The following is a 26,433-nucleotide window of genomic DNA, read 5'->3' on the forward strand; positions in this document are numbered from 1 at the left end:
CAAACCGCAGGTTCCTAAACAACTAGGTCTCCTAAAGTTCGAATTTCCCGCCTGCGTTACGTTCTCCTCAAGTGGGCGGGATCACAGCTGACGTCAGGGATGGGAGGTTCCCGAGAGTGGAAGGCAGCGCCTGCTCGCTATGTAGACGCCGATTCGTGTATGTTTGTGATGAGCCCGCCATACTGTATTGTGGCGCTAAAAAAAAGTATTTATTTTTTAAACAACAGCAATAAGCGCCTCAACTATAGTAATGACGTCACCACGTTTACAGGCCCGCCTCTTAGGACGCATAGGGCGTAGACACCACCTTACGCAAAGGCTACGCACTGTCCCGCCCATTCACGTGATTTCTCCGAAGTTGTAGTTTCGTTTTGGTAGGTTTCTGGAAGAGAGTGTTCCCGCCTTATGAGGAGAAGACCGGGCCGTTACAGGTGAGACACAGCTGGAGAGGCGACGGTTAGTGGTCCATCTTCTAGTCTGCTATTACTGAGGTGCGTTTTGTAGACGGGTTTCACATGTAGAATTAGTTTATGTTGCATGCAATTGAAAGCCGGTATAGGAATAGTACGTACGATGCAAGCTGTGTGTCTGTGTGTGGTCTTCTTGTCGTCTTTGCTTGTCCTGTGCTTTTTACGACAGCATGCTTGAGGTCTGTGATTTTTCAAGTTGTAACAACTATATCTCCGAGCATAGTGGCTGTCCATGCATGCTGGGAGTTGTAGTCTTGCAACCATCTGGAGGGACTGATACTCCCAGGGGGAGGGAATGCCCCAAACTGACTTGTTTTCAGCTGTGATGAGTAGGATGTAGTATGAGCTGGTATTGCAAGGGTTAAACCTGCATTGACCAGTAAAGGATCATGTGATCTTCTCTCTGAGCTGAGAACGTGTGCTGTATGTTCCTTGAATGCTGCCATATTGGAATGAATTTCAGTTACCTGCTGCCTTTTCATGTGGCTATCTGACCCAGCAAACTGGTAGAGAACTACACAAGAACAATTATTCACTCTGATGTTAAATCGGTTGTTTTCTTCTGTACAGGGGATGCTGAATGATGACATTATACCAGGCAGAATCCTACCTTCTGGTGAATGAAGCCCCCATTCATTGATGCAGATTTCAACCACTGCCACCTAGACATGTTGTACCCACAGTGAAGAAACATTGTGAGGTTCTGTCTCCAATAAAACAGAAGCTTGTGAGGGGGATTATCATGCCATCGCTGGACTTGGGATTTAGTCGATGAGTATACCATAGTTTGTTTTATTACACAAATATACAACATGCGTGTGTGTATAGATCTATCTCGGATAAAATATTTGATTGAAATGTTTAGTTGAAGAATCGTCCATACAGTTTACTTCATCAAAATTTTGCTTTCAGGTTATATTGGCTGAACCCAGAATAAACCCCAGTAGTTACAGGGGTATTCCTACAAGAAACACTGATCAGGGATAAATATCTGATAGCTGGGGTCTGACTACTGGGAACTCCAGTAATCTCTCCAACTGGGACACTACTCTCGTGGAAATGGTGCAGTGCATTGACTGCTCACCACAGTTCCATTCTTATGGGAGAATCTGGTCCTTGTTCTTGAGATTGCAGGGGGTCCCAGTGATTAAAAAAATATATATATATTTATCGACCGATTATCGGTATGGCCGATATTATTGGGCAATAATCACGATTTTGGGCATTATCGGTATCGGCGATTACCTTGCCGATAACGCACCGCGACCGCCCCCCGACCTGCTGCACCACGTCGCACCCCCCACCGTAGTACTGGGTGGTATACCGGTATTAACCGGATACCGCTTTTTTTTTTTTTTTCCTCAGACGGTATGGATTTTTGCCCATACCGCTATACCAGTCGGGCCACTCCCCCACCCTCTGAGTCAATAAAAAATGTAAACTTACCCGTAATGGGGGTGGTCCGGGCCATCCATCCTTCCTGTAGTGTCTGGCAGCATTCCGGGTGGAGGGTGAACCGGTCCGGGCTGTCCTTCTTCTCCGGGGGTCCTCTTCTCCACTCCGGGCAGGCTCCAGCCTAGTACACTGCATAGACGCCGTGACATCAGGTGCGTCGCTGCGCAGCGGCGTCAATGCAGCGTTACTAGGCCGGAGCCTGCCCAGAGTGGAGAAGAGGACCCCCGGAGAAGGAAAGCCCGGATCGGTTCACCTTCCACCTGGAATGCCGCCTGACACTACAGGAAGGATGGATGGCCCGGACCACCCTCCCGGATGGTCCCTGCAGCAACTGGGAAGGTGTCAGGGTTCTGGGATGGACAGGGGTCTGTATAATATACTTTACCTACAGTAGGCCCTCCAGCTGTTGCAAAACTACAACTCCCAGCATGCCCGGACAGCCAATGGCTGTCCGGCATGCTGGGAGTAGTAGTTTTGCAACAGCTGGAGGCACCCCTAGGCGTGGCGGTGATAGGTCTCAGGACCCCCGGACAGGCAGGGGGAGAGAAGCGGGCGGCGGTCTCTGGCACCGCAAAAGCCACTGCAGTGCATTGATTTTTAAGCGCCCGCTTTAAATCAATGATCTGCAGCTGTGTCGCGGGGGGATGAATAGCCGATAACTTATATAACCTCCCCAGATTATCGGTATCGGCCCTAAAAAAAACATCGGTCGATCCCTAATAAATATATAATATAATGTGTGTGTGTGTGTGTGTGTGTGTGTGTGTATTCTTTGTAATATACTCTATCCTTTTCTTGTTTCCTTAGTGTTTAAAACTGCTGCTCCCACAGCTGTGTGCTGACTTTTTGTGCTGAAGAATGACAAAAATGCCATCAGGTATTTAAACTAGAGCATACAGGAAGTCTATAAGAGGTCACCACACAGAGCTGTTACCCTTTAAAACTGGAAAATATATATATTTTTTGTTTGTCACTTTAGGGAGCTAGATCTGGAAATTCTAAAGTATCCTAACCCTGCTCTCAATACCTGGGAGGGTATACCACCAAAGGAGATCATTGTTCACTGTCAAGAACCTAGTGTGCGAGGATTCTTTGTTACATGAAGTGAGCACAGGAGCTGCCCAAGCTTCATGCATGACAGGTCCTAACTTGCTATCAGCAGCTAAGGAATCACTGGTAATAGCAGACATTAGCGATCACTCTGATGTCCACCAATAACCCCTCAATGCTGTGATCAAAATTCATCACAGCATCTGCAGCAATTTGGCTTAGGCTGGGTTCACACTACGTTTTGTCCCATACAGGAGCGCATACGGCAGGGGGGAGCTAAAAGCTCGCGCTCCCGTATGTCACCGTATGCGCTCCCGTATGCCATTCATTTCAATGAGCCGACCGGAGTGAAACGTTCGGTCCGGTCGGCTCATTTTTGCGCCGTATGCGCTTTTACAACCGGACCTAAAACCGTGGTTGACCACAGTTTTAGGTCCGATTGTAAAAGCGCATACGGCGCAAAAATGAGCCGACCAAACGTTTCACTCCGGTTGGCTCATTGAAATGAATGACATACGGGAGCGCATACGGTCACATACGGGAGCGCGAGCTTTTAGCTCCCCCTGCCGTATGCGCTCCCGTATGGGACAAAACGTAGTGTGAACCCAGCCTTATCTGATCAACTGGGGATGAGATGAGCTAAGATGGCAGACAGGTCCTTTCAACTGCCTCCAGCTGATCTCGTGGTGTCTTCTTCCGTCTGCCTTCAAGCAGACCAGATTAGTAGATCTCCTATAATACTGATCAGTGCTATGTCTGCATAGCACAGATCAGTACATAGCAGTCAAATTATTTCTACAAATGGCCCCTATTGCAGTTTTTTTTTTCCACATTAAAAAGCAATTAAAGTCAAACTCAAAAGTACTGTCCCAATTTTTTTTCATATGGTGTAAAAAAAATAAATAAAAATAAAATAAGCCCTCATACAGCCTCTCTCAAAATGACAAGGTTATAGGGGGTCAGATTAGGGAAATTTGTAAAGGTGTGTTTTTTACAGCGATCATCATTATTTTAAAGTGTCTTGTCTGTGCAAAGTATCAGAGGAGAATACCTTCATAGAAGTGGCTATATAATTTGCACAAATTGTTTCTATGAACATTCACGTAGCCCATGGATAACAATGGCTGGCATGCCTCCAAATTGGCTCTGTAGATATGGATTAAACAGGACAAGTTCAGTAACTTCTATATGTAATAAATCTGCAAACAAATGTGTAAAAATAAAATCAATAAAGCTCTGCAAGTGTTTTTTTTTTATTTTTTTTTGGGGGGGGGGAGAAATTAGGGTGTCAAGTAGCTTTCAGGGTTTAAATAGGCACTCTTAAAACAAACTTTTGCTATTGCACTCCTTTGTGATAAATAAAAACATTTTCTAATGTACTTTGTTAAAGACATTTTATTTGTGTTTAAAAAAAAAAAAAAAAAGCTGCCATTAGGTATCTCCCTCCCTATGGCGTCAGATGATGTAATGCCCCTTCCCAGTCTGAATCAGACTGAACTGAAAATACAGAGAAATATCTAGGTAGAAAAGTGTTTTATCATGATGGGAACAGTGAACTGGGAGGATTATAACATTTTGCAAGATCATGACTAGAGATGAGTGAACTTACAGTAAATTCGATTCGTCACGAACTTCTCGGCTCGGCAGTTGATGACTTTTCCTGCATGAATAAGTTCAGCTTTCAGGTGCTCCCGTGGGCTGAAAAAGGTGGATACAGTCCTAGGAGACTCTTTCCTAGGGCTGTATCCACCTTTTCCAGCCCACCGGAGCACCTGAAAGTTGAATTAATTTATGCAGGATAAGTCATCAACTGCCGAGCCGAGAAGTTCGTGACAAATTTACTGTAAGTTCGCTCATCTCTCCTCATGACGGTAGGAGGAGCAGCTTACCTGATCCAGGTGGCCGCGATGTCATCTGATGGCGATCCTTATGTCATGGCGGCGATCTGGGTAAGTGGCCTGGAAATCTGGCAGACCACAGTTTAGAATCTCTAAACTCTGGCCATCCAGATCTTGGAAAACTACACTGCCCAGACAGCCGCTTGCTGTTCGTGCATGCTGGGAGTTGTAGTTTTGCCACAGCTGGAGGCACATTGGTGAGGAAAGAGTTAGGTTCTGTTAACTAACTCTAACTTGGTGTTTCTTCACCAGTGTGCCTCCAGCTTTTGCAAATTTACAACTCCCAGCATCCAGTCTGTCAGTCCATGCTGAGCGTTGTAGTTGCAACAGCTGGAAAGGTTTGTGTACACTTCCACTGTGCCCCCCAAATGTGAATGTACAGGGTACATTCACACGGGTGGGTGGTTTACAGTAAGTTTTCCCCCTGCCAGTTTGAGCTGTGGCAAATTTTCAACTTGGTCTGAACCCCCGCCCATGTGAATGTACCCTAAAAACACTACACAAAATAAAAGGTAAAACTCTACATACACACCCGTACAGTTTCCCCTACACCACCAAAATATTATAAGTCTCGTACAGCAGTGTTTCCAAAATGGAGTCTCCAGCTGTTGCAGTACAACAACTCCCAGCATTGCCAGACAGCCACTGGCATGCTGGGAGTTTTGCAAGAGTTGGAGGCACCCTGTTTGGAGAAACACTGCTGTGGGGTATTTGTGGTGGCGGAGGCAAGTGTAATGCCCCTATGCAAATCCCTAACTTAGGCCTCAAATGCGCATGGCGCTCACTCTGGAACCCTGTTATATTTCAAGGCAACAATTTTGGGCCACATATGAGATATTTCCTTACTCGGGAGAAATTGCGTTAGGTCTAACCAGCATGTTAGTGTATATGGATGTAAAGTGGTCTGTGGGTGCGCAACATGTACGTTTGAGGCCTAAATTAGTGATTTGCACAGGGGTGGCTCATAGTTACAGCAGTTCTGACAAATGCAAAAAAAAAAAACACACATGTGACCCCCCCCCCCATTTTGGAAACTACACCCCTCAAGGAACATAAGGGGTGCAGTGAGCATTTCCACCCCACAGGTGTTTGACACATTCTCTTTTTTTGCTGTTCTTGCACTATGGGGGCTTCGTAAATGTCACATTTACGAAGCTCCCATAGTGCAAGAACAGCGAAAAAAAACACATGGCACACTATTTGGGAAACTATACCCCCTCAAGGAACGTAACAAGGGGTATAGTAAGCCTCAACACTCGATGTCCCGATACCATTTTTTTTTTTTTTTTAACCCCTTCCCGCTATTGGACGTATGCATACGTCCAGGCGAATTACACGTTCGCGCAAATGGACGTATGCATACGTCCAAGCGATCTCCTGCTCTGCCGCGGGCAGCGCAGGAGATCGCGGGTGGGACTCAGCTGTCAATCACAGCCGGAGTCCCACCGCAGCTGCCGGGGCCGCGATCGCGCCGGTCCCGGCAGCATTAACCCCATAGATGCCGTGATCAGTCTGATCACGGCATCTATGGTGTTTGCAGGGGGAGCGCTCTCCCCCTGCCCATCAATCGCGGCGCCGCGATAAAATAAGGGGGATCGGGGGTGTCCAAGACACCCTCGATCCCCCTTGAAGAGATAGGAGTGAGGTGGCAGGGTTGCCACCCCTCCTATCCCTGCTATTGATCGGCGGAGCGGCCGACCAATAGCAGACTGGGGGCGGGGGGGATTAAAGTTCGGTTCCCCGCGCTATGCCCGCCCATCGGTGTCCGGGCACAGCGGGGGGAACCGTGCAGTAGCGGCGGCGGCGGCGATCACTTACCCGGCGGCGGCGGCGGCTGTGATCACGGCGGCGGTGGAGGTAAGTATGACGCCGCGTGTGCAGAGTCTGTTGCCTAGCAACATCTGCAGGGCGACAGTTTAGAGAGTGGTCTCTAAACTGTCGCCCTCCAGATGTTGCAAAACTACAACTCCCACCATGCCTTGACAGCTGTTTGCTGTGTTGGCATGCTGGGAGTTGTAGTTTTGCAAGATTTAGAGGGGTTCAGGCTAGAGATCACTGACAGTGGTCTCTAAACTGTAGCCCTCCAGATATTACAAAACTACAACTCCCAGCATGCTCAGACAGCAGTTTGCTGTCTTAGCATGCTGAGATTTGTAGTTTTGCAACATCTGGAGGGCCACAGTTTAGAGACCACTGTCAGTGATCTCCAGCCTGAACCCCTCTAAATCTTGCAAAACTACAACTCCCAGCATTCAGGAACAGCAAATGGCTGTCTCGGCATGCTGGGATTTGTACTTGCGTGTATCCAGCTGTTGCATAACTACATCTCCCAGCATTCTCTTTGGCAATCAGTACATGCTGAGAGTTGTAGTTCTGCAACAGCTGGAGGCACACTGGTTGGGAAATACCGAGTTAGGTAATAGGTTCTATTACCCAACTCAGTATTTTCCAGTGTGCCTCCAGCTGTTGCAAAGCTACAACTCCCAGCATGCACGTTCTGTCAGTGCATGCTGGGAGTTGTAGTTTTGCCCCCCCCCCCCTCCCATGTGAATGTACAGGTTACATTCACACTGGCGGCGGATTACAGTGAGTTCCCTGCTTCAGGTTTGAGCTGCAGCAGCCGCAGCTCAAACTCCTAGCGGGAGACTCAGTGTAATCCGCCGTCAGTGTGAATGTAACCTAAAAACACTACACTAACATAAAATAAAGAGTAAAACACTACATATACACACGTACACTCCCCCCCCCCCCCCCCCCCCCCACCACCACCACCCCTTCCCCCCCAATAAAAATGAAAAACGTATCCTACAGCAGTGTTTCCAAAACGGAACCTCCAGCTGTTGCAAAACAAAAACTCCCAGCATTTCCGGACAGCCATTGACTGTCCAAGCATGCTGGGAGTTTAGCAACAGCTGGAGGCACCCTGTTTGGGAATCACTGGCTTAGAATACCCCTATGTCCACCCCTATGCAAATCCCTAATTTGGGCCTCAAATGCACATGGCGCTCTCACTTTGGAGCCCTGGCGTATTTCAAGGCAACAGTTTAGGGCCACATATGGGGTATCGCCGTACTCGGGAGAAATTGCCTAACAAATTTTGGGGGGCTTTTTCTCCTTTTACCCCTTATGAAAAGGTAAAGTTGGGGTCTACACCAGCATGTTAGTGTAAAAAAAAAAAACATTTTTGTACACTAACATACTGGTGTTGCCCCATACTTTAAAATTTCACAAGCGGTAAAAGAAAAAAAGCCTCCAAAGTTTGTAACGCATTTTCTCCTGAGGACGGAGATACCCCATATGTGGGCGCAAAGTGTTCTGGGGGCGCACAACAAGGCTCAGAAGGGAGAGTGCACCATGTAAATTTGAGGTCTAAATTGGTGATTTGCACAGGGGTGGCTGATTTTACAGCGGTTCTGACATAAGTGCAAAACAATAAATACCCACATGTGACCCCATTTTGGAAACTACACCCCTCACGGAATGTAACAAGGGGTACAGTGAGCATTTACACCCCACAGGTGTCTGACAGATCTTTGAAACAGGGGTCTGTGAAAATGAAAAATAAAATTTTTAATTTACACAGCCCACTGTTCCAAAGATACGTCAAATGCCAGTGGGGTGTAAATTCTCCCTGCACCCCTTATTACCTTCCGTGAGGGGTGTAGTTTTAAAAATGGGGTCACATGTGGGGGGTCCACTGTTCTGGCACCACGGGGGGCTTTGGAAATGCACATGGCCAAATTCTCTCTCCAAAAGCTCAATGATGCTCCTTCTCTTCTGAGCATTGTAGTTCGCCCCCAGTGCACTTCATGTCCACTTATTGGATATTTCCATACTCAGAAGAGATGGGGTTACAAATTTTGGGGGTATTTTCTGCTATTATCCCTTGTAAAAATGTAAAATTTGGGGGAAAACAAGCATTTTAGTGTAAAAAAAATATTTTTTTTTTTACATATGCAAAAGTCGTGAAACACCTGTGGGGTATTAAGGTTCACTTTACCCCTTGTTACGTTCCCCAAGGGGTCTAGTTTCCAAAATGGTATGCCATGTGTTTTTTTTTTATCTGTCCTGGCACCATAGGTGCTTCCTAAATGCGGCATGCCCCCAGAGCAAAATTTGCTTCCAAAAAGCCAAATGTGACTCCTTCTCTTCTGAGACCTGTAGTGCGCCAGCAGAGCACTTTTCATCCCCATATTGGGTGTCTTCTGAATCGGGAGAAATTGGGCTTCAAATGTTGGGGGGTATTTTCTGCTATTACCTTTTTTAAAAATGTTAAATTTTTGCTAAACCAAGCATTTTTGGTAAAAAAAAAATTATTTTTTTTACATATGCAAAAGTCGGGAAACACCTGTGGGGTATTAAGGTTCACTTTATCCCTTGTTACGTTCCTCAAGGAGTCTAGTTTCCAAAATGGTATGCCATGTCGTTTTTTTTTGCTGTCCTGGCACCATAGGGGCTTCCTAAATGCGACATGCCCCCCGAGCAAAATTTGCTCTCAAAAAGCCAAATATGACTCCTTCTCTTCTGAGCATTGTAGTTCGCCCGTAGTGCACTTCAGGTCCACTTATGGGGTACCTCCATACTCAGAAGAGATGGGGTTACAAATTTTGGGGGGTATTTTCTGCTATTAACCCTTGCAAAAATGTGAAATTTGGGGGGAAACACACATTTTAGTGAAATTTTTTTTTTTTTTTTTTACATATGCAAAAGTCATGAAACACCTGTGGGGTATTAAGGCTCACTTAATTCCTTTTTACGTTCCTCAAGGGGTCTAGTTTCCAAAATGGTATGCCATGTTTTTTTTATTTGCTGTTTTGGCACCATAGGGGCTTCCTAAATGCAACATGCCCCCAAAAAACCATTTCAGAAAAACGTACTCTCCAAAATCCCCTTGTCGCTCCTTCGCTTCTGAGCCCTCTACTGCGCCCGCCAAACACTTTACATAGACATATGAGGTATGTGCTTACTCGAGAGAAATTGGGCTACAAATTCAAGTATAAATTTTATCCTTTTACCCCTTGTAAAAATTAAAAAATTGGGTCTACAAGAACATGCAAGTGTAAAAAATGAAGATTTTGAATTTTCTCCTTCACTTTGCTGCTTTTACCGTGAAACACCTAAAGGGTTAATACACTTACTGAATGTCATTTTGAATACTTTGGGGGGTGCAGTTTTTGTAATGGGGTCATTTATGGGGTATTTCTAATATGAAGACCCTTCAAATCCACTTCAAACCTGAACTGGTCCATGAAAAATAGCGAGTTTGAAAATTTTGTGAAAAATTGTAAAATTGCTGCTGAACTTTGAAGCCCTCTGGTGTCTTCCAAAAGTAAAAACATGTCAATTTTATGATTAAAATATAAAGTAGACATATTGTATATGTGAATCCAAAAAAAATATTTGGAATATCAATTTTCCTTACAAACAGAGAGCTTCAAAGTTAGAAAAATGCAAAATTTTCAATTTTTTTCATCAAATTTTGGGATTTTTCACCAAGAAAGGATGCAAGTTACCACAAAAATTTACCACTATGTTAAAGTAGAATATGTCACGAAAAAACAATCTCGGAATCAGATTGATAAGTAAAAGCATTCCAGAGTTATTAATGTTTAAAGTGACAGTGGTCAGATGTGCAAAAAAGGGCTGCATCCTAGAGGTGAAAATGGGCTGTGTCCTTAAGGGGTTAAAGACCGATACTTTAATTCTAAAACTCTAAAAATGTCACATTCCCCCCAACAAAAAAAATATGCAAAATTCTCTGAGACCTGAACTGCACCAGCAGCGCACTTTACATCCACATATGGGGTATTTCATTACTCGGGATTCACATTTTGGGGACCTTTTTCCCATATGAAAATGAACAATTTGGGGTAACACCAGCATTTTAGTGTTAAATCACATTTCATTTTCACATCCAACTTTAACGAAAAGTCGCCAAACACCTGTAAGAGCAACAGAGCAAAATTTGCTTCCAAAAAGCCAAATGTGACTCCTTCTCTTCTGAGACCTGTAGTGCGCCAGCAGAGCACTTTTCATCCCCTTATTGGGTGTTTTCTGAATCGGGAGAAATTGGACTTCAAATTTTGGGGAGTATTTTCTGCTATTACCTTTTTTAAAAATGTAAAATTTTTGCTAAACCAAGCATTTTTGGTAAAAAAAAAAAAATTTTTTACATATGCAAAAGTTGTGAAACACCTGTGGGGTATTAAGGTTCACTTTATCCCTTGTTACGTTCCTCAAGGAGTCTAGTTTCCAAAATGGTATGCCATGTTTTTTTTTTTTTTGCTGTCCTGGCACCATAGGGGCCTCCTAAATGCGACATTCCCCCCGAGCAAAATTTGCTCTCAAAAAGCCAAATGACTCCTTCTCTTCTGAGCATTGTAGTTTGCCCGTAGTGCACTTCAGGTCAACTTATGGGGTACCTCCATACTCAGATGGGGTTACACATTTTGGGGGGTATTTTCTATTAATCCTTGCAAAAGTGTGAAATTTGGGGGGAAAACACATTTTAGTGAGAAATTTTTTTTTTTTACATATGCAAAAGTCGTGAAACACCTGTGGGGTATTAAGGCTCACTTAATTCCTTGTTACGTTCCTCAAGGGGTCTAGTTTCCAAAATGGTATGCCATGTTTTTTTTTTTTTTTTTGCTGTTTTGGCACCATAGGGGCTTCCTAAATGTAACATGCCCCCCAAAAACCATTTCAGAAAAACACTCTCCAAAATCCCCTTGTCGCTCCTTTGCTTCTGAGCCCGCCGAACAATTTACATAGACATGAGGTATGTGCTTACTTGAGAGAAATTGGGCTACAAATTCAAGTATATATTTTATCCTTTTACCCCTTTTAAAACTTCAAAAATTGGGTCTACAAGAACATGCAAGTGTAAAAAATGAAGATTTTGAATTTTCTCCTTCACTTTGCTGCTTTTCCTGTGAAACACCTAAAAGGTTAAAACACTTACTGAATGTCATTTTGAATACTTTGGGAGTGCAGTTTTTATAATGGGGTCATTTATGGGGTATTTCTAATATGAAGACCCTTCAAATCCACTTCAAACCTGAACTGGTCTATGAAAAATAGCGAGTTTGAAATTTTTTTGAAAATTTTTCAAATTGCTGCTGAACTTTGAAGCCCTCTGTCTTCCAATAGTAAACATGTCAATTTTGATGAAAATATAAAGTAGACATATTGTATATGTGAATCCCAAAAAAAAATTGGAATATCCATTTTCCTTACAGAGAGCTTCAAAGTTAGAAAAATGCAAAATTTTAAATTTTTTCATCAAATTTGGGGATTTTTCACCAAGAAAGGATGCAAGTTACCACAAAAATTTACCACTATGTTAAAGTAGAATGTCACAAAAAAACAATCTCTGAATCAGATTGATAGGTAAAAGCATTCCAGAGTTATTCATGTTTAAAGTGACAGTGGTCAGATGTGCAAAAAAGGGCTGCGTCCTAGAGGTGAAAATGGGCTGTGTCCTTAAGGGGTTAAAGAATCCCTTTTAGCTAAAATTGCAGAGAAGCTTGAAGAAAATCCTTGGTATATGGCGCTGCGGCTCTTTCAGACAAACTGAGTGTGACCAGAGTTTAGTTTGAGGTCCACAGTGGAACCATATTTATTTGGTAAAATAAAAAGCGATGACTCGTTTCGGCAGGATCCCTCCCTTCCTCAGATCAGGATCTTATCCTGATCTGAGGAAGGGAGAGATCCTCCCGAAACAAGTAATCGCTTGTTTTTAATTTTATTTACCAAATAAATATGGTTCCACTGTGGACCTCAAACTAAGCTCTGGTCCCACTCCGTTTGTCTGAAAGAGCCGCAGCGCCATCTACCAAGGGTATTCTTCAAGCTTCTCCACAATTTTCTCCAGGACAGTGCTACTGTTTTCCTGTTACCCAGAAGGCCTGGCAGCGACTCCACTTTTGCAGTACCCCATTATCAGTGGGGTGATATGCCTGTACTATCTAAGGTGAGCGGCCATATTTATGGTTCCTGTCCAGCTCTGGACTACTTCTGCTCTCGTTTCCAAGGGTAATAAACCAGGTGCCGGTATCTGTCTCTCCATTTTTTTCCCCTACAGATTATTTTAGCTAAAAAGCTGTGCTGGAGAAGTTTTTCAATGAAACCTATAAAATGGTAGTGCTGAATATTAGTTAAAGGGGTACTCCACTGGAAAACTTTTTTTAATCAACTTGTGCCAGAAAGTCAAACGGATTTGTAAATTACTTCTATTAAAAATCTTATTCCTTCCAGTACTTATCAGCTGCTGTTATGATCCACAGGAAGTTATTTTCTTTTTGAATTTCCTTTCTGCCTGACCACTTTCCTCTCTGACACCTCTGTCCATTTTAGGAACTGTCCAGAGCAGGAACAAATCCCCATAGAAAACCTCTCCTGCTACAGACAGTTCCTAAAATGGACAGAGGTGTCAGCAGAGAGCACTGTGGTCAGGCAGAAAGGAAATTAAAAAAGAAAAGAACTTCCTGTGGATCATAATAGCAGCTGCTAAGTACTGGAAGGATTAAGATTTTTGAATAGAAGTAATTAACAAATCTTTTTAACTTTCTGGCACCAGTTGATACATTTTTTTTTTTCCAGTGGAGTACCCCTTTAAAGCAAAGCCTTTCAGCACGGCTTTGATCCTAAAATGGGCCCACGGTTCCAATGCTTCTCTGCAAGAGTACATTCACACTACAGAGTCTTTTGCCCAGAGATATTCAAGGTAGAGATTCTGTCTGCAAATGGTGCCGTGGAAATCAATTGGCTCCAGGGCTGTGCGGACCTGTTCTATTGACGACAATGCAGTCAGTGCCGAATTCTGCAAAAAGAATCAACTTGCTCATTCTTTTGACGTGTTTAGAATTTTTTATGACCATAATTCATAAGTTATTACTGCACAACATATAGTTTGAGCAAAATAGATCACTATTCCATATTTGAACATAAAAAAATTTCTTTAATTTTAAATACTGATTTCCACGATTTGAAATTAGAACAAGTAATGTTTTCTAACACTTGTGCATTTTTTATTTATCCATATTTGATTTTTTCATCTTCTATTAAATAGTTGGTTTGTAGGAAGTAAACCATGCAAATGAATTAACAGAATAAATTTTGTAAATCAGTTATAAAAGCTTCAAACAAAACTCTGCATCTATGCTCAAATATCGATGTTAAATAGTTCAGTATGTTTCCTTACAGAAATCACAAATTAGTTTATTACATTTTAGGGACTAAACAATATTCTCATTTTGACTTCAAGAATGAATAACTAAAAATAATGTTGTTTAGTCTACAAAAAGTCTTCAGAGCCAAGTATTTTCTGAGCATAAAAGTTGGCTACTGGTGGCCAGCTTTGATTGTTGTTCTCTATAAGAGTCTTCTTAAATATTGGCTTCTGGAGTGGTCTAACAGTCTCCCAAAGTCTACAATACTTTGTCCAATCCTAGTCTAACCATCAGGAGTGTAGAGTCGTATTAGATGCTGTAGCTCTGTTGGGTAGCCACTCACTGGACAACGCTGGTGGTTTTTCACATAGTAATAAGCACACCGGTAGCAGAAAACATAGCCTGAAGTTCCTAGAGCTGTGTCGTTCACTCTTACTTTTCGACAAAGAGGGCAAACAGTCTTTAATTTTGGCAGGAGAGGGGAATAGGTTTCCAGGTCAAAATGAATAGGAGCAGAAGGGGCTGGCAATGTATTCAAAGACTTAATGGTCTCTTGGTTTTCGGCAGAATACCACCACTCTAGAAACTGCAGGAAGAACACGCCCAGTGAAAGGCCCGAAGATAACGTCACAGACACACCACCAAGAGCTTTCTTCAACACGCTGCCCATGCTGGAGAGAAAATAAAAACAATAAATGTTATGTTACAAAATCACACCTATTTTATTAAACTGCAATGACTCATTCCTATCACTAAAATCCTATAACGTTCATGCTGAGATGTAGTAAATAAAATCCACAATATGGACAAAAGTATTGGGCCTCACCTCTTCATCACTGAATGTTACATGTAGTCCCATCCCCACAAATGTATTATATGTGGCACCTTCCAATCTGTCCTTTCCGGACTGCGTTTGCAAACATTTGTGAAAGAGTGGAACATTCTAAAGACCTCACTGAATACCAGCATGGTATTGTAATAGGATCCACCACTGTAACAAATTATTTCCTGAAGTGTCTTCACTCCTCGATCTTATGTGATCATCTGTGAGTGATATTATTGAAAAGTAGAAGCATTCAAATACCAGCTCAGCAAAGAACTAGAAACTAGGAATCGACCGATTATCGGTTTGGCCTATATTATCAGCCACTAATGCGATGCGATGCGATGGGGCAACTGTGGTGGTTAGACTAAGGTTCCCAGGACAGGCAGGGGAGAGAGGCGGGCGGTGGTCTCTGGCCCAGCAAAAACCGCTGCAGTTAATTGATTTAAAGCACCCGAAATCATTGATGTGCAACGCTGGGGGGGGGGGGGGGGGGTGGGGGGGGGGGGGGGGGGGGGGAGAGGTTGAAATAGCTGATAACTTGACCGATTATCGGTATTGACCCTAAAAAAAAAATAAAATAAATCTGTCAATCCCTACTAGAAACCATGCAAAGTTACAGAGGCGAGGTGCTGAGGTGCATAAAATTGTGTAAGTACATAAAACGCTCTGCTAACTCCAGATCTGCAGAGTTCCAAACCTTATCTGGAATTAAAATTAGAAAGAAAAAAAAACTGCGCTGGGAGTTGCATGGCATGGAATGGCTGCATGCCAACCTTGCATTACCAAGCATTGGATGGAGTGGTGTAAATAACCGACCACTAGACAAATCATACACTTTACTCCTGATGAAGATGCCTTGAGTAGGAAACCGTCTGGGGTCTCTGTGCCCATTTCCCCCCTCAACTCATTTCTTTGCGGCTATACATCATGTTATCAGTTCATGATTTTTTGCACGTAGTTGTGTGATTAGCTTTACTTCTTACATTCTAGCTTTGGGATCTTACTGTGATTTTATTATTAGTATTGCACGGGCACTTTTTACATGTATGGTCTTTGGGGGTGTCCAGTATTTTATTTAAAATGTTTATATAAATGTGCTGGTTTTTGCAGCACTACTCAGACAAAGCATAAATACCACAGGGTGTCAGCGTCCACAACCTGATCATGGTTCCAGTACACATCCTAGTAAGGGTGCAGCACTCCATTCAGAATTAGGTGTCATTTTATTATCTTATGTCACAGCAACATTTCTTAATGAAGCTGAAATGTTGCTGTGACATGAGGGAATAAAATTTCACCAAATTCTGAATGGAGTGCTGCGCCCTTACTTGGAGATTTTAGATAGATTATATATACATATACACTATAAGGGGTGTAGCAGGTTTATTTTCCTTTTAATTGATTTTAGATGTTCTTGTACCGTAATTGTTTAAAGGGGTAATCCATTGGAAATATATATTTTTTAATCATCTGGTGCCAGAGAGTTACTCAGATTTAAAAATTATTTCTATTTAAAATTATTAATCCTTCCAGTACTTATCAGCTGCTGTATGCTCCAGAGGGAGTTCTTTTCTTTTTGAATTTATTTTGTCTGACCACAGTGCTCTCTGCTGACACCTTTGTGCATTTTAGGAACTGTCCAGAGCAGCATATGTTTGCCTATGGGGATTTGCTCCTACTCTGGACAGTTCCTAAAATGGACAGAGGTGTCAGCAGAGAGCACTGTGGTCAGACAGAAAATAAATTAAAAAAGAAAAGAACTTCCTCTGTAGTATACAGCAGCTGATAAGTACTGGAAGGATTATGATTTTTTTAAATTGAAGTAAATTACAGATTAATTTTTTTTTTCTGGCAGTTATTAGAAAAAAAAAATAGCTTTACACCAGAGCACCCCTTTAATGGCACCAGTATCGGCATATTTAGCTACAATTCAACAAAGTACTCTTCTGTCACTTTTGACAAGCTGTGACTTTCGACCACAGCTACTTCTGTCTGCATGTTTTGTCTGTCTTTACGTACTGAGATAAGGAAACAGTAGACCTTGACACACCCTTCAACTGGGGTGACAGACACATCCACCAGGCCCAAACAAGCAATCATTCCCCTTTGGAACTCTCAGGTCTGACATATGATACCCCTAAAAGAACAAGTAATAAAGTTGATCAACAGTGATATAAGCTACGTGACTATAAAAAAGGGGCATTACCAGTGATGGTAGAAATGTCATAAAGAGTTCAACCTCAATAGGGATGTTCTAGTAAGTTGTGCAACCGCTGTATTAGTAATGACAAAATGCCAAATCTACATGAATGAATAATAACTTACCTGAGAGCAGACTGTGTTGATGCCATCTTTCCTGAAGTAGAATCCATGGCCTGTAAATCTTCTAGTGTGAGTCTAGCAAGCTGCACTCCAGCGATTTGGAGCAATGGTGAGTGATGACTTGTATTCCACAGAATATATCTCAGCTGATAAATAAGAAACCAGCCTTCCCAGGACAGTTTTACAAAGGGGTAGGATGCAAGAAATGCCTTGTAATATCTTTTCCTAAAGGAAGTTGGGTTTTGTATTGAATACTCTTCATCCTCTCTCAGTCTGTTAATAAATTTCTCCAGCTTTACTCGTAGATAAGGTACGAGCACCAGAAGCACAAGGGACCTCCAGTACTCCTTCCGTTGCAGAGTACGCTGCCCGTTGCTTTTTCCCATGGCCACTCTTTTTAGTCCATAAAAGTTTTCAGAGAAAGAGGCACTGGCCCATGACAAGTAATGCTGCTGGAGAAGCAGATCAAGCAGGGTATAAAGTTCATCAAACCATCTCCATAAAGGCCCAAAGCGAGCAGGGTTTGATTCTGCAAGGACCTGTAAAAATTTGCATAAATGTTAGCAGCATAAAGAAAAATTATAGTCCATGTAGAATTCATGAATTAGGGTATGTTCACACATATAGGTTATGTCATCATTCAGATGTGTTTCAAGCATTTCTGCACAGTTTTGGCACATTTGTGTAAAAATGACAAATATTTCCAGTTATAAAAACTGTATTCAAAATGAGAAAATAGTGCAAAATGCACCATATGGTTTCCATATGGCATGATATTTATTGCAACTTGCTAGACCTTTAATAGATATTTCTCTTTCTTAAAGGGGTACTCCACCCCTAGACATCTTATCCCCTATCCCCGCTGCTGGGGACCCCCGCGATCTCCCTGCTGTACCCGGCATTCGTTTCGAGTGTCGGGTGCAGCACCCCCTCAGATAGACTTGCATTGAGGGGGCATGGCCGTGACGTCATAAGCGGACCGTGACCGTAACATCACAAACCTCTGCATCGCCAGTCATCCGGCACGGAGCGAAGTTATCTGGGATGCCGCAGCCGAGATCACAGGGGTCCGCAGCGGCACAACCTCAGCGATCAGACATCTTATCCCCTATCCTTTGGGCCCCTTTAAGGCCTCCATGAACATTAGTGAAAAGTTATGGAAACCTGCTGATTTTGGAGGGCTTTTCCCCAACAGGTGATGTCAGGGGAGAGACAGGTCAGATACGTTGGATCAACTGCCCAACGCTTTTTGTTTTCAGGAAGATAAGCCACCACCAGAGCTGTAGACAGAGCCCTTTACACCTTGTATCTGGCATAAAGATAAAAATCAATCCGCTGTCAGTTTGGGTCATCAAACAAGGTTGGACACAGGTTTTATAGGGGTTGGTCATCTATTTAAATGTTTTTTTAAATATAGAACTACAGTGATTATAGGTTACTTACGCATACAGTGAGGCTTCCCAGTGGCCCCGTTCTCTTACATCACTCTGCAATACAGTCAAGATGTTCATCATCCAAACATGGCTGCCTATGGATGAACTTGTGGTGATACACATCTCGTCCTCTGTATCAGTGCCTCTTGCTCGAGCGCAGGGTCCTGCACTGGAGGAGGCAAAGTGATGTGTATCATCACACGCTCCTACATATGCAGCTATTGCATTGTGGAGTGATGTAAGAGAACGGGGCTGCAGGGAAGCCTCATTGTATGTGTAAGTCACCTATTACAATCACTATAGTGCTATATTAAAATAAAAAGCAAAAGAGGCCATATTGAATCTTGTCTGCACTCATGTTACTTGCATCTAAAGGAAACAGCTGAAATTTATTATCGCTTTCATTTATGCTCATCCTTATTACTGTAGCGCAATAATAATCGTCCCTCCCTCTCCAATCTATTCTGAATGCAACAGCCAGGCTCATCTGCCCAACTTCTACTCTGAAGCTTCCACTCTGAACGGTCTTTTACTGGTTGCACGTACACTTTAAAATTTATAATGTAATAAATGTATTACTGTCAGTAGCTCTTTACTAGACTACAACTGCCTACATCTCCTAATCTCTGACTCTGACTGGTTATTGTGCAATAGCGTATATACTGTGGCAAGCTAGACGCGTTTCAATGAAACGAGTCTAGCTTGCCACAGTATATACGCTATTGTACAATAACCACAAAGACTATCATAATTGCCATCCGAGATTCATCATTTGATTCATCATTTTGAACTGCTGGATGCCCTTTATTTGGAGACCACTTCAGCCCGCGCGCACATAGTGCCGCGTTCACACACGTGGAACGCTCTCTTCGATCCATCCTCACAGCCCCGGTTTACCTACGTGAGTCCCGGACATCACATCTACAGGCCGGACGCTTGCCGCGCCAGGCCGGGACCCACGAACCACCGGAGAACCACTCACCCATCAAACAGACGGGCTCACACAGGACAAAACCGTCCCCAGCACAGGACGCAGTCGTGACAGCTGCACCAGCCGTGCCAGCCAAAGCAGTAACCTATCCTGCAGTGGGTGAGTGGTGCTGTGCACCGTCAATCATTACAAGCGTTACACAGTCAGTACGCTCCTAAGACACCTCTACATCTACTAGTAATACCATCACAATCGCCACTATATCACCAACGAACTATACCTATGAACTGTATCTACTAAATACATAGGAGGTATACACAAGTATACAATCATACGAACTGTATCATTTATGGATCCAATACACCGAATGGACTAAGCGCGATTAGCAAGTGAGATCAATTTTTTATAGCATATCTATCAAAATTTATATTTTTATTAATAATAATATTTTAAATTACTTAAATTATTTTTTAATACTATATTTTTGTTATCAACTAGTATTGCCGCTCACCCCACGCAAGGGCCCTGCTAAAGGTGACGACATACACCAATTGTTATAAATAAATTTGCATTCATCTATACTATCTGTTCCATTTCTTTATTCTTCACTTTCACTTCCACCCTTACTGCAGTACTTTAGAGGACTGGTATCTATAAATATTTTATATTTATAAACACATATACTTTATATTTGTAAATTACTTCTATTGAAAAATCTTAATCCTTCCAGTACTTATTATCTGCTGAATGCTACAGAGGAAATTCCTTTTTTTGGAACACTGATGACATCATGAACACAGTGCTCTCTGCTGACATCTCTGTCCATTTTAGCAACCATGCATAGCAGATGTATGCTAAGGGCAGCATGGTGGCTCATTGGTTCGCACTGCTGCCTTGCATTGCTGGGGACTTGGGTTCAAATCCCACTTAGGACAACAATAAATAAAGCGTTATTATTATTATAATAACGTCAACAGAGAGAACTGTGGTCGTGATGTCATCATCAGAGAGCATTCCAAAAAGAAAATAATTTCCTCTGTAGTATTCAGCAGCTAATAAGTACAGGAAGGATTAAGGTTTTTTAATAGAAGTAACAATTACAATTATGTTTAACTTTCTGCCACCAGTTGATTTAAAAGAAAAAAGGTTTTCACCGGAGTACCCCTTTTAATGTATGTCAGAAGAAGTCAGTCCTGGGTCAGTTGACCTCCTGTGAACTACTATCACCTGCCAGATCCCCTTCTGCTAGCTCCAAGACACCTCCCCTCTCAGATCTGTCTGCTGCTGCTGCTTTCTCAATGGGATCAGGATATAAAAGTAGTTATACTCCTCCCTTGATGCTTTCAGAGTTGTTATACTTTCAGTCCTTACCTTGACAATATGATGCAGCGCAGGCCTCACTGCAGCCATCAAGCTTTCCTGAGCCACAACTTCAAAAATAGAGGGTCGATTATCATCGGGGGAAGCTGTAGTGATGTGGGCTCCACGTTCTGCCATCTTTAGGATTTATGTTGTTTCGTCAAATTCTTTATATTTTAGAATCAAGGTTAAACATATGACTCTCCTCTGGAGTTTCCTGTGCAAATATACATAATTATTATAGAATAAAGTTAATATTTAACATGTTACATGCTATTATTTTTTATCTCTATACTAGTGTTTCCCAACCAGCATGCTTCCAGATGTTGCAAAACTACAACTCCCAGAATGCCAGGACAGCCTTTGGCTGTCCAGGCATGCTGAGAGTTGTAGTTTTGCAACAGCTGGAGGCACCCTGGTTGGGAAACACTGACCTACAGTGGGGATCAAAAGTTTGGGCACCCCAGGTCAAAATTTGTATTAATGTGCATAAAGAAGCCAGGGAAAGATGAAAAAATCTCCAAAAGGCATCAAATTACAGATTAGACATTCTTATAATATGTCAACAAAAGTTAGATTTTATTTCCATCGTTTACACTTTCAAAATAACAGAAAACAAAAAAATGGCGTCTGCAAAAGTTTGGGCACCCTGCAGAATTTATAGCATGCACTGCCCCCTTTGCAAAGTGTCCTGCCAGTGTCATGGATTGTTCTCAATCATCATGTGGGAAGACCAGGTGATGTCAATCTCAAAGGTTTTAAATGCCCAGACTCATCTGACCTTGCCCCAACAATCATCACCATGGGTTCTTCTAAGCAGTTGTCTAGAAATCTGAAACTGAAAATAGTTGACACTGACAAAGGTGGAGAAGGCTATAAGAAGATAGCAAAACGTTTTCAGATGTCAATCCTCTGTTTGGAATGTAATTAAGAAATGGCAGTCATCAGGAACAGTGGAAGTTAAAGCAAGATCTGAAAGACCAAGAAAAATATCAGACAGAACAGCTCGCAGGATTGTGAGAAAAATAATTCAAAACCCACATTCGACTGCACAATCCCTCCAGAAAGATCTGGCAGACACTGGAGTTGTGGTACACTATTCCACTATAAAGAGATACTTGTACAAATATGGTCTTCATGGAAGAGTCATCAGAAGAAAACCTCTTCTACGTCCTCACCACAAAAATCAGTGTTTGAACTTTGCAAATGAACATCTAGACAAGCCTGATGCATTTTGGAAACAAGTTCTGTGGACCAATGAGGTTAAAATGTAACTTTTTGGCCGGAATGAGCAAAGGTACGTTTGGAGAAGAAGGGGAACAGAATTTAATGAAAATAACCTCTGTCCAACTGTTAAGCATGGGGGTGGATCAATCATGCTTTGGGGTTGTATTGCAGCCAGTGGCACAGGGAACATCTCACGAGTACAAGGAAAAATTGATTCAATAAAATTTCAGCAAATTTTGGATGCTAACTTTATGCCATCTGTGAAAAAGCTGAAGTTAAAGAGAGGATGGCTTCTACAAATGGATAATGATCCTAAACACACCTCGAAATCCACGGGGGATTACATCAAGAGGCGTAAACTGAAGGTTTTGCCATGGCCTTCACAATCTCCTGACCTCAACATAATTGAAAATCTATGGATAGACCTTAAGAGCAGTGCATGACAGACAGCCCAGAAATCTCAAAGAACTGGAAGACTTTTGTAAGGAAGAATGGGCAAAGATACCTCAAACAAGAATTGAAAGACTCTTGGCTGGCTACAAAAAGCGTTTACAAGCTGTAATACTTGCCAAAGGGGGCAGCACAAGATATTAACTCTGCAGGGTGCCCAACTTTTGCAGACGCCATTTTTTTCGTTTTCTGTTATTTTGAAAGTGTAAATTATGGAAATAAAATCTAACTTTTGTTGACATATTAGAAGAATGTCTAATCTGTAATTTGATACCTTTTGGAGATTTTTCCATATTTCCTTGGCTTCTTTATGCACATTAATACAAATTTTTACCTGGGGTGCCCAAACTTTTGATCCCCACTGTAACAAAGAATACACATGCATCAATGTGTTGCCCCTTAAAATCTGGTGACCTGGTTGCCAGTTAAAAACTTCTTCATCTAATGATATGATAAAAAAAACTCCCAAATGGGCATGTATTTCTGAACTTTGAGGTTATTTAGTTCAATTTTCTAAATGGAAAAGTGGTGAAAACATTAAAGGACCTGTTGCCACTCCTAGTATGTGTTTTAGGACCATCACACTATTGAATTTCCGATCAGAAGAGAACATTGATGTAAGAAGGTTTTCTGACTAAGAACCAATAAGTTTGAAATGCGTCGGACATATCTTTTAGTACTCCTTAGTTATGATTTTTTGGGAATTTTAATATGACTCATTAAAGTTTTGGAATGTTAAACTTCATTTTTAGGGGATATCTTCTTTCTTTATTTTTGCAAGGGTTTTCTGTTGACCTGTTCAAATTCCGGATTCTGGACCAGTCGAAAGAATTAAAAATGTTCATTCTTTCGGCAGAATTCCTGCGGACTACATCCTCAATGGTGACATTGAATGTCCTTGTGGTCCTAGCACCCGCTGCAGATGGAATCTCTGCCCCTGAATGTCTTGGGGCAGAAATTTCATAGTGTGAATAGCCTTTTATTCAATGACTGCCTTCCCCATAAAACATGTATTCTTGAACATCTTTTCTTATGCCTCTGTCACGTTGTTCCTCTGTTATTTCTCCTAGAAGTTAATGAGTAAATTGCTGACTGGGTGTTACCAGTTGGGGGCACGTCCTTACACTATCTGCCACAATCAGTTTTGATTGGATAGTCTCAGACAGTATAGATACAAGCCTCCCTATTGGTCACGCCCAGTTGTCTATTTAGTCATAACTTATAGTAAGAATTACAGAGGAGCGGCACCACACAGAGATATAAGAAAAGGGGTTTCAGAATTACAGAATCTGGCAGGTCAGAAAAGGTCAAAAATCCTCTTTAGGGTGCATTCACGTGTGCAAATTTGTGCTGATGATCTGCAGCAGAAAATATGCACTTGTGAACGCAGCCTTAAAGTTAACCTGTTATCAACAAAAACCTTTCATATAATTTAGATAATACCATTATATGTATATTTGTAATAAAGACGATAAACTTGGCACTCGTTTGTAATATTGTGTATTTATTTAATTTGCAATCCATTAAGTTGATAACGTTTCAGTCAACTTGTGACCTTCATCAAATCAGGATTGATGCAGAACCAGGTTTAGATTAAACGGCATCATGCTGTGAGCTTAGGAGGGGGCAAACAATGGTTGCTGGGATGTTGATAAAAAAATTTGAATACTTTTGGATGAAAAAAAGCTGTCCCTGCAGCTATGCCTGTGTGTCTCTATGAGGAGTCCAAATACAGGAGGTGAGGGCAGGGCTCTGTGCAGGCTCCTAGCTTGTCTATTAGCTCTATGTGAGCCGGGAGCATGTCATAGAGCCTCAATGCACACTGTCCTGCTTGTCCCCCCTCACTTCCTGTATTTGGACTCCTCATAGAGACACACAGACAATAGCTACAGGGACAAAAATATACACATTTTTTAACCAATGTATATTACAAATATAATTATAATGGTATTATCTACATTATTTAAAATGTTTTTGTTGACGACAGGTACACTTTAAGGTCTAGTCACATGTACAGTATCCTGCACATATTTGATGCGCAGGATTTCAAGGTGTATTCCGTCATTTAGTTTACATTGAAAACTGAAGCATAAAATCTGCATCTATTCCTGCACATTAAAGGGGAACTCCGGTGGAAACAAGGGGAAAACAAATGTTTTTAAATCAACTGGTGTAAGAAAGTTAAACAGATTTGTAAGTGACTTCTAGTGACTTAAAGTACTTCTCAGCTGCTGAATATTACTATATACTAGGGGAATGTTCAGGATGTCCGCGGCAAAATCATGGCATCCCAAACAGCTGTGACAGCAGGAGGGTCCCCTTACCTGCCTCCTGGTGTCCGATCGCCGAATGACTGCTCAGTGCCTGAGATCTAGGCATGAGCAGTCAAGGGGCAGAATCATCGATCAATGGTTTCCTATGAGAAACCAGTGATCAATGTAAAAGATCAGTGTGTGCAGTGTTATAGGTCCCTATGGGAGCTATAACATTGCAAAAAAAAGTGAATAAAGATCATTTAACCCCTTCCCTATTAAAAGTTGGAATCACCCCCCTTTTCCCATTTAAAAAAAAACAAAAAACTGTGTAAATAAAAATCAAAATAAACATGTGGTATTGCCGCGTGCGGAAATGTCCAAATGATAAAAATATATTGTTAATTAAACTGCACGGTCAATTCCAAAGTCCAAAATAGTGATCAATAAGTCTTATCAATACAAAAATGGTACTGCTAAAAACTTCAGATCACAGCGCAAAAAAGGAGCTCTCATACCGCCCCATACGTGGAAAAAAAAAGTTTATAGGGGTCAGAAGATGACAATTTTAAACGTATAAATTTTCCTGCATGTAGTTATGATTTTTTTCAGAAGTCCAACAAAATCCAACCTATATAAGTAGGGAATCATTTTAACCATATGGACCTACAGAATAAAGATTAGGTGTCATTTTTACCGAAAAATTTACTGTGTAGAAACGGAAGCCCTCAAAAGTTACAAAATGGCGTTTGTTTTTTCTATTTTGTCTTACAATGATTTTTTTTTCGTTTTGCCGTAGATTTTTGGGTAAAATGACTGACATTATTACAAAGTAGAATTGGTTGCGCAAAAAATAAGCCATCATATGGGTTTTTAGGTGCAAAATTGATAGTTAGGATTTTTTTTTAAAGGTAAGAAGGAAAAAACGGAAATGCGAAAACGGAAAAATCCCAGGTCCTTAAGGGGTTAATAGTTGGGTTGGGATTTTAAGCGAGCAGCCCAATCTAATTCTGTCTGGAGATGCTGAGAGTTGTAGTTTTTGAAGAGCTGGATGTTTGCAATCTGGAGACCACTGTTCTAGGCTCTCACTCTACTGTTATAATGGAGGGGTCACCTTATTAGTGTTTCCCAAACAATGTGCATCCAGCTGTTACTACAACTACCAGCATGCCCAGCCAGCACAACCTGGAGAGTGCCTTGATCGTGTTAGAGGGGGGCACATACTTACGTAAGTGTAGAATACCAAGTGACTGTAGATTGTTATAGCACTGAAGTCTGTGATGCAGATGCATTGCAAGCTAGGGTTAAAGGTGAGGACACACGTGTAGCAGGTAGCGGGCCGCCCTCCAGCATGGCAGCAGCTGCTGTTATACAGCTAACCTTCAGGGTCCAGCACTGCTTTACTGTGCATTTATCCTCGTCTTATGGAGGAAGATCAGCAAAACAACCCGCGCCCCCAAGGCTCACTTACAACATCACTTCTCCAAGCCTGGCACTGGCACTGACAGCCGCACAAAGATGACTTCCGCTGTTTGAACCGCAGACTCTGCTCTCGTTTGGAACTCAAGGAAGGAGCCGATGGCGTACTTC

The 26,433-nt window shown here is 42.1% G+C and overlaps 2 protein-coding genes, 1 long non-coding RNA gene and 1 other non-coding gene across 6 annotated transcripts in view; 2 read left to right on the top strand and 2 right to left on the bottom strand.

Annotated features, from left to right (window-relative positions):
- SLFN11 (schlafen family member 11) overlaps positions 1-140 on the bottom strand; it is a 139,134-nt gene extending 138,994 nt beyond the window's left edge. The window contains exon 1 of the mRNA XM_056556731.1: positions 1-140. The gene's annotated coding sequence lies outside the window, so the exon portion shown is untranslated.
- Positions 119-15,267, top strand: LOC130355907 (uncharacterized). 2 transcript variants are annotated; one of them, XR_008888695.1, is made up of 4 exons: positions 119-431; positions 1,041-1,245; positions 2,733-2,802; positions 2,905-3,213. It is a non-coding gene; the product is annotated as an uncharacterized LOC130355907 (long non-coding RNA). The 2 variants fall into 2 exon arrangements; XR_008888694.1 differs by lacking the exon at positions 2,905-3,213 and adding an exon at positions 14,611-15,267 and having other exon boundaries at positions 123-431.
- LOC130359751 (Z30 small nucleolar RNA) lies at positions 789-881 on the top strand. The gene has a single exon (XR_008890434.1). It is a non-coding gene; the product is annotated as a Z30 small nucleolar RNA (small nucleolar RNA).
- On the bottom strand, positions 14,298-26,425 carry PEX12 (peroxisomal biogenesis factor 12). Of its 2 annotated transcripts, none has more exons than XM_056556735.1 (4): positions 26,315-26,425; positions 20,927-21,131; positions 17,195-17,730; positions 14,298-14,714 (listed from the first exon to the last, which is right to left on the bottom strand). In XM_056556735.1, exons 2-4 carry the CDS (start codon positions 21,050-21,052, stop codon positions 14,327-14,329), a joined length of 1,050 nt encoding a protein of 349 aa, XP_056412710.1. In that variant the 5' UTR covers positions 21,053-21,131; positions 26,315-26,425; the 3' UTR covers positions 14,298-14,326. The 2 variants fall into 2 exon arrangements, with proteins under 2 accessions (XP_056412710.1, XP_056412708.1); XM_056556733.1 differs by having other exon boundaries at positions 26,072-26,348.
- Positions 26,426-26,433: the final 8 nt, after the last annotated feature.

Source organism: Hyla sarda, chromosome 2, assembly GCF_029499605.1.
Source record: "Hyla sarda isolate aHylSar1 chromosome 2, aHylSar1.hap1, whole genome shotgun sequence".
In the NCBI taxonomy this organism is placed as follows: domain Eukaryota; kingdom Metazoa; phylum Chordata; class Amphibia; order Anura; family Hylidae; genus Hyla; species Hyla sarda.

What these genes read in the sequence shown, in the direction of transcription:
- PEX12 (XM_056556735.1), bottom strand. Translation starts at nt 21,052, where the DNA reads ATGGCAGAACGTGGAGCCCACATCACTACAGCTTCCCCCGATGATAAT. An exon ending in CGCTGCATCATATTGTCAAG is followed by an intron (nt 17,731 to 20,926) that starts GTAAGGACTGAA and finishes AAATTTTTACAG; the next exon opens with GTCCTTGCAGAATCAAACCC. An exon ending in TCAACACAGTCTGCTCTCAG is followed by an intron (nt 14,715 to 17,194) that starts GTAAGTTATTAT and finishes TTTTCTCTCCAG; the next exon opens with CATGGGCAGCGTGTTGAAGA.